The sequence below is a fragment of the Alosa sapidissima genome, chromosome 8 (assembly GCF_018492685.1).
Source record: "Alosa sapidissima isolate fAloSap1 chromosome 8, fAloSap1.pri, whole genome shotgun sequence".
NCBI classification, from domain to species: Eukaryota; Metazoa; Chordata; class Actinopteri; order Clupeiformes; family Clupeidae; genus Alosa; species Alosa sapidissima.
The window spans coordinates 27583749-27590892 of NC_055964.1; the positions used below are offsets into that span (position 1 = coordinate 27583749).

The 7144-nt window shown below is 42.6% G+C and overlaps 1 protein-coding gene across 1 annotated transcript in view; it reads right to left on the reverse strand.

Moving 5' to 3' along the window:
* Positions 1 to 6881, reverse strand: part of LOC121715743 (transmembrane protein 132D) — an 87637-nt gene extending 80756 nt beyond the window's left edge. The window contains exon 1 of the mRNA XM_042101642.1: positions 6771 to 6881. Coding sequence (XP_041957576.1) covers positions 6771 to 6843 — 73 coding nt within the window. The 5' untranslated portion in view covers positions 6844 to 6881. The remainder of the gene's footprint in view (positions 1 to 6770) is intronic.
* Between the last annotated feature and the right edge of the window lie 263 nt (positions 6882 to 7144).

A 7144-nucleotide genomic window follows, 5' to 3' on the forward strand; every position in this document is an offset into this window, starting at 1 on the left:
AGAGTGATTTCTGCACCCGATTTTATGGTACAGCCAATCAGGACGCAGGGCGGGAGTTTCATAGATGTGACATATCGTAGAAGCGACTGTGAGACTGTTATCAGCATCACGGGTTGGCTTCGATGTGTGTGGTTGAAGTAGCACGTCAATAGATGATGGACAAGTGGCTTATTTAATCATATGCAAGCATTTTTTGATTAGGCCCAGCCTTCTGAAGCAACACTCCAATGGATTGGTCCCAGATTCATCTGGCGAGAGTCAGGTTAGGTAGTTACAGGGCTCTGCGGCACACATCTCTATGGCAACGCGTCTAACACACCATTATGATTTATCACTAAATTGCTGCTTGCTGCTGCACAGTGTAATTAAAAGCACAAAGGCTCCGATCATCAAGCTGCCACTCTTGATGTCCCAGACCACTGCTGACTGGAGAGGGCATCTGGGCCAGACCTGGGCCAAAGCTCAGCCAAATCTCAGCCTCTTTCGGTCAAGCATGAGCTACCTCCTGTGTCCCTATTGTGTTCTTGTTTCACTCGTGCTGCTGATGTCATAAAAGTGTTGTTATTGGTGCTGTCAATGTTGCCATTAGGCCCTTTCACACTGGCAAAATCGCCGCGATTTTAAGTACCAGAATCTGTCTGACTGTCCCTTTCACATAGACAAAGTGTCTCGCAAATTTACTACCAAGCCCCCTAGACATTTTGCCGAGTTTTTTCGTTCCGCCACCAGTGTGAATGGGTCAAGGCGGAAAGGGGAATCTGGGCGGGCATTTCAATGCTATGTCCAGCCCACCACAGGAGATTGCAAATAAATCTAACTGATCAAAAGCAGCAATCGCAGAGACAGCACATTATGTCAATCTATAAATTCACAAAGTCTCCAGTCATTCAATGCCTGCTAGAGTTGACTGTAGCTTGGAATGCAATCAGTTGCCATAGGCTATCTTAAAATCCAGCGATAAAACAAAGCATGAACTTATGAGCGTCTGTCTGCCCTATATGTATATCCTCTGATTGTAATGCTTATCTAGGCGATATTTGTAACATTTATTTTGTATTTGGCCTGTTATAAAACAGGTAGACTTATTGAACAATTGAAATACATTAGGAGCAAATTTGCGTGGGACAGAAATACCTTTACAGAGCAGCAGTTCTGGCAATATCGGCTCTGGCTCACATGATGTACTGCTTTAAATGCATTATCGCTTCACTACCCAACACGCGAACAAGAAAGAAAAGAAAAAAGAAACCAATGTGCTTATGTCGCGATTTCCGATAGGCCCAGGCCTAGAGAAAAGACAGCTATGGTAACCTAACAATTAGGATTTGCTTTGCCTACACTGCTGTTTGGTTGTCCCCTTTGAGACGATCCATACTGGCATTAACTGAATCTTATCAACCCGAACTGCGATGTTGAGTGACAGGTTGCAATGCCTTTGAGACGATCCATACTGGCATTAACTGAATCTTATCAACCCAAACTGCGATGTTGAGTGACAGGTTGCAATGCCTAACAATCTCACATGCCTTCGGCATAACTGCTAACAGTGCGCCTAGGCCTAGTGTTAAACACCTGAAAAATATTAAGCTGCTGTTTTCTTTTCAATACGAGCACTAGGCCTACGCTTGAATGATTTATGACTGAATGGAACGTTGCGTTTTTAAAGAACTGCTTATCACGTCGTGTGACAAAGTTTACACTAATCATCATCTTCTAATGTATCCTTATGTTGAGATGTCCATTCTCTTTGCCCTAGAGGCGCAGCTACCCATTTTTGAGGGGTATGCAACAACAATATCGGCATGGCCCCCCCCCCACCAAAAAAAAAAAAGCAAAACAAAAGGCCAATAATGCATTAGTGTCTATTGAATATGTTGTTAAAGAAATGCTGCCAATTTGATGTTTAACTTGATAAGTATTGATAAATGGTGCATTGTCACTTTAAGAGTCTAAACGGTTCTCATAACGTACTTTTGCCTGCTATTGCTCACAATGGATAAGGCTGATAGGCCTACTCTAGCCTTGTTTGTTTGCACCACATTGACAACACAATATTAAGTTATTACAAGGAGCCTTCATTGTTAGGATTTGGAAACATGTAATGAGTTGCTGCTAGCGTTCTGTTTGCAGTTGGCCATTAAAAGTGCAGTATGAGCATGGTAGCCACCTACCTATCTGAATGGAATAGCCTAGGCTATGTTTCGATCAGCATTATGCTTAACAAACGCTAGTTAGTCTGTTAACAGTTAACATTCATATTTGCAAGCCTCCAAGCACAGACGTCATCACTTTAAATCCTACCTTGCCTTTCACCGTCCACGTATTTAACTGCTGTTGCATCCCTTGACATGCCATTTCCTTTTCCCTCTTTCTTTTTCTATTTTTAGTCGCCAACAGCTTTTTTTTGCTGTATCCATCTTTTTTCATAGACGGCAACTCACTACTCGTAGGCCTATCTGCTCGCCCTCGCCCAGCATGAATAAATTGTACGCACAGTAGCCTACATTGTACGGCCAAGGCAAGGGGCAACTCTTCTCTTCAATTTCCCTTCCAAATTACGTTTTATTGTCTGAAGACATCTATCGCAAGAATTTAACATTCTAACATCAACAGCAAAGCAAATGCAAGCTAACCAAAGTGCAGTCGGTTCTCCCGCCATGGTTTTTGAAATCACACACCTGCTGTAGCCTATCTAAAGGCCCACGCACATAAGGCCTACGACTATCACTCTACACGCCCCCTGTTGCACGTCACAATTTAATTTACTGTAGACCCTTTCAACAAGGTAAACAAAAACAATGCTTGAAGTTCTATTTGGGCCCCAATCTACTTCCTCTGCATTAAGATAACATATGGAATGTTAAAAAGGAAGTCTTGTGGGGCCAACTATGATGCTGATAATGGAACTCTCTTGAAAGGGTCCATAGCTGATCCTGCCTCCTGGCTCCCCAAAATGTCGCATCATGTGAACAGATCAGCAGGCCGGCAAATTTTCACCTCGCTTTCAGACACAAAAAGACGGCAAAAAGACATCCCCTCTTCCCGCAAATTTAGCGTGATCTCTGTGTGAAAAGGCCTATTGTTTCATTATTACATCCACTTTCATCTCATACTAACCCTTTATGAAGGTTAATTGGATACTTGTCAGAGCATTCATTTAATGATGCTTTAATAATAACGTTTTATTCATTTTTAACTCATTTATCTCTCTTATCTTTTATTTGTGTTTTTCCCTAATAGGATTTTGATTAATCGACACCAGGCACCTACTGAGAAGACAGAGTTTTGCAATGCACCTAAGCAAAGCACTTAAGCAATGCACCTAAGAAATGTACCTAAAAGCAGGTATAGATAAAAATAAAAAAAAAGAGGCCACATTCTTATTCATTATAAAAGGCAGAAAACTCAAATTAATCAACACTGTTAGGCTAAGTTAGGCTAATCGACCATGAGCTGATCACATGTACCATAGTGATGTCTGCCTTTTTTTACAAATCCCATGCAATGCCTCCCATTGTCAGCTGCCTGGGGGGTATTCCAGAAAGCAGGTTTACTGGCTTAACTGGGTATGTTAACCAAGAGTTAGCGGTAAACCTGGGATTTCAGTTCCAGAAAGCTCAAAAATGATCAGGCTATGTAAGTCACTATGGTAACATAGGCTCTGAACTGAACTGGGTATGTTAACCCAGAGTAAACGATAAACCTGGGATTTCAGTTCCAGAAAGCTCAAAAATGATCAGGCTATGTAAGTAACTATGGTAACATAGGCTCTGAACTTAACCTGGTAGGGGGTAGGTTTTGTTCAGGTTATGTTCAATTATGTTCGGTTATTTCAGTGCATGTTCAATCAGGTCGCTATTTTTACACTTGTCACACAATGGCGTTTCATTTTGACGAAGGTCCGATTGACAAAGAAGCACAAAATCATGTAATATTCATCCGTGCAATTTACCGTGAGAGGGCGATAAGACCACGACATCACATGAAAACCCATCTATTCTTTTCCAAACGAGTGTTTCAAGAGCGCTAGAGTTTTTCAGCTGAATCCTAAATATAGGCTACTTGAAAAGCATTCTCTATCCCTACATTACGCATGGTGGATTAGAATAGAATAAAATAAATATTTAATGTAGCTAGCCTACACCATAGTGGACATTTGTGTTTGGCTTACCAGACAGATGGACAAACAACATCTCAGACACATTGAAGATATAATTAAAACAAGTACAGTACAAAAAAGAGGAAACATAGCCTATAGAAAATTAATAAATAAGATTAAATATAGATGTACAGCTCAGCCGGGTAGGCTATGCATGTTGTCACTAAGTTTGGTTAAGAATGCTGATGGCATTTGGGATAAAATATTTTTTAATAGGCTACACACGCTCTCCGACTGGGAGTTTTTGTAGTGTTGGAGACGCAGAGCATATCGGCAAGCTGTCAGTCGGTGCGTAAAGTTTGCCTTGCGCTAAAGCAGTTCTTGCGCAACTTCATTCGTTTTCCTGGACAAAAACCCACGAGGATCATTAAAGTGTAGTTTCACCAACTGGCAGGTCATCATCACTTATAAACTTTTCCAAATGTGCACCGAAATGTGTCCAATAGGCTACCCATGCCTTCCGACATTCACCCTTCCGATGATGGAGCGCAAAAGTTTAACTTGGCCCACAGCTGCAGAACCCGCGTTAAAATAGAACATTACATTTGAGATTCTCAAAGAATTCTATGGCCCACTCAATCTGTGACAAGGTAGGCTAGTTTAAGAAAGCATCATTCAAAGCAGTCAATAGGCCTACACGTGATGTCCAGTGAATTATTTAATTGTGCTTTTGACATTAAATAGGCTATCTTAAACATACGCATTTACACGGTCAGTTAGGCTATTCTCTGCCAAGCATGGTCTCGGACGCAGGCGCTTAAGTATTATTCTTTTTTTGTTATTACAGTTCTCTCCTCCTCGTAAGCCTCGACTACTCCGCCTATGAAAAATGCTCTTCCTTTCGCCGGTTTCACTCATGGTTTCGACTCTCAATAGATGATGCCTTTATAAGTAACACAGGGTTGATTGAACTAACTGGTAACCGGTGTTTTGGAACCGACAGCTCGGGTTTAGTCGCCACAGGTTCAGACAACCCAGAGGTTAAGTTTTATCTCAGTGTTTGTTAAACCTCCTTTCTGGAATACCCCTGGCTCTGGCTCTCACACCCAGGGGTTAGTCGACCTCTGATAGCCCCGCACTGACAACCTCATGTTCCACCCCAAACACGTATGGGTTGTTTCCATTGTGGTACGGTTCAGTTCAATACAGTTCAGAAAGGTTTGGATTGCCAACAGTACCCTTAAAGTATATTTTTTGGCCTTTTTGCCTTCATTTGGACAGGACAGTGGAGAGTGAGACAGGAAGCAAGTGGGAGAGAGAGATGGGGTGGAATCGGGAAAAGACCGCAGGTCGGATTCGAACCTGGGTCCCCGTGGGCACTCAGGCCCGGTACGGGCGCTGTAGCCTGCTGCGCCACAGCACCCCCCACCCCTGCCAACAGTACCCTTACAGGCGGGGTGTTGATGCAACGACAACAAATGACACAACAAACAACAATAAGCCCTATAACTTTCCCCAGGATAAACAGGCATGTCAAACACCAGACAGAACAATACAAGAGCTTTGAACAATTTAACACATGACTTCATACATACCGTCCTAATAACGCCTGGATAATTTTGCAATAGAGCTCAATGGCTATCCATACATAGCTCAGGTCTGAACCCACTTTAGTGTCACGATGGTCAATCAATTACCCAACAACTATCTAACAGCAGTAAGAATGTATAAACACAGACATAACTACAATGCCAAACATAACTCTCTGGAGTATGAAGTGCATCCAAGTTGTCTATTCCTTCTGTCCCCCCTCACTGCAACTAGCGTTCTATAATTGTACAAGTCTTAACATCATACACACCACACTGCTGCCTACAGACGTAGGATATAAGACAGAACCTTTATCACAGCAGAGCTTGCCAGCAGTAGCCTAGGCGTCCCAGAAACCCGGTGTTATGCCTCTCAGACCTGCTGCTTACTATAGGCAAGTGCTTCACCTCTGAGCCCAAGTAATCCTATCACTGAGAAAGGAGATGTGTAATCTTTGCATGGCGCAAGTGTTTTCAGTAGACTAGGCTACTAACTGAGATCTTCAATCACAGTGTTAGCTGTTAGGTGTGTAGGTTTGTTTGTGTGTGTGTGTGTGTGTGTGTGTGTGTGTGTGTGTGTGTGTGTGAGTGTGAAGATTGACTGTTTCTGTCTTGCCTCTGTCCTCTTATTCCAGGGTGTTATGATTGTAGGTCGCTGTTGTACTTTGAGAGAAAAGATTAACCGGAGTCAAATTCCTTGTTTGTTTACGCAAACCTGGCCAATAAATCTGATTCACTGAACAATAATTATAAAATAGCATAACTACTATAACAAGAGTTGTGACTCAAGCATTAACAATTTCCTTACAATAATGTGCTTTCGCCCATTCACTATTTTCAATATACACAAGGTACACATGTATATTCTGTTCATAATCATAATCTGCGATTTCAAGTTCATATTTAAACCACAATTTTGGTAATGGGGTTGATTACTTTTCACACACACACACACACACACACACAATGTTTTGACCGACTTCTCCCCATATCTGACTTTAAAACCCACGGGAATATGATTTCTTATTAGGCTAAATAGAAGTGGTGGTGTTGATGCATTGAGGTTTAGCCAACGCGCTTACCTTGCGTGACGACCGTGACTATAGTCGCTAAGAGTATCTGTAAAATCCTCCACAAGTGAGAATAAATGCTCATTTTGGCAGCCGATGCGACCCTACTTTATCCCATGCACGGTTGGCAAAGTCCCTCTATGAGTTTGATAGAGCCGGCGCCGATGCGCTGTGGACACCGTTCATCGCATCCCTTCACCTGGGAATTCCCCACCTGTGTGAGCGAGCGCACCTCAGGCCCACAGCTCCGAGCTCATTTGAGCGTCTGAAAAGGAGTCGCGAGCTCAGCCCGCGAAATGTCAAGGAACTGGACTGTCTGAAGCCCCGATAGACGAGCAATTAACTCAGCGAATAATGCGCTCCTATTCAAGTGAGTTCAGTCGTCT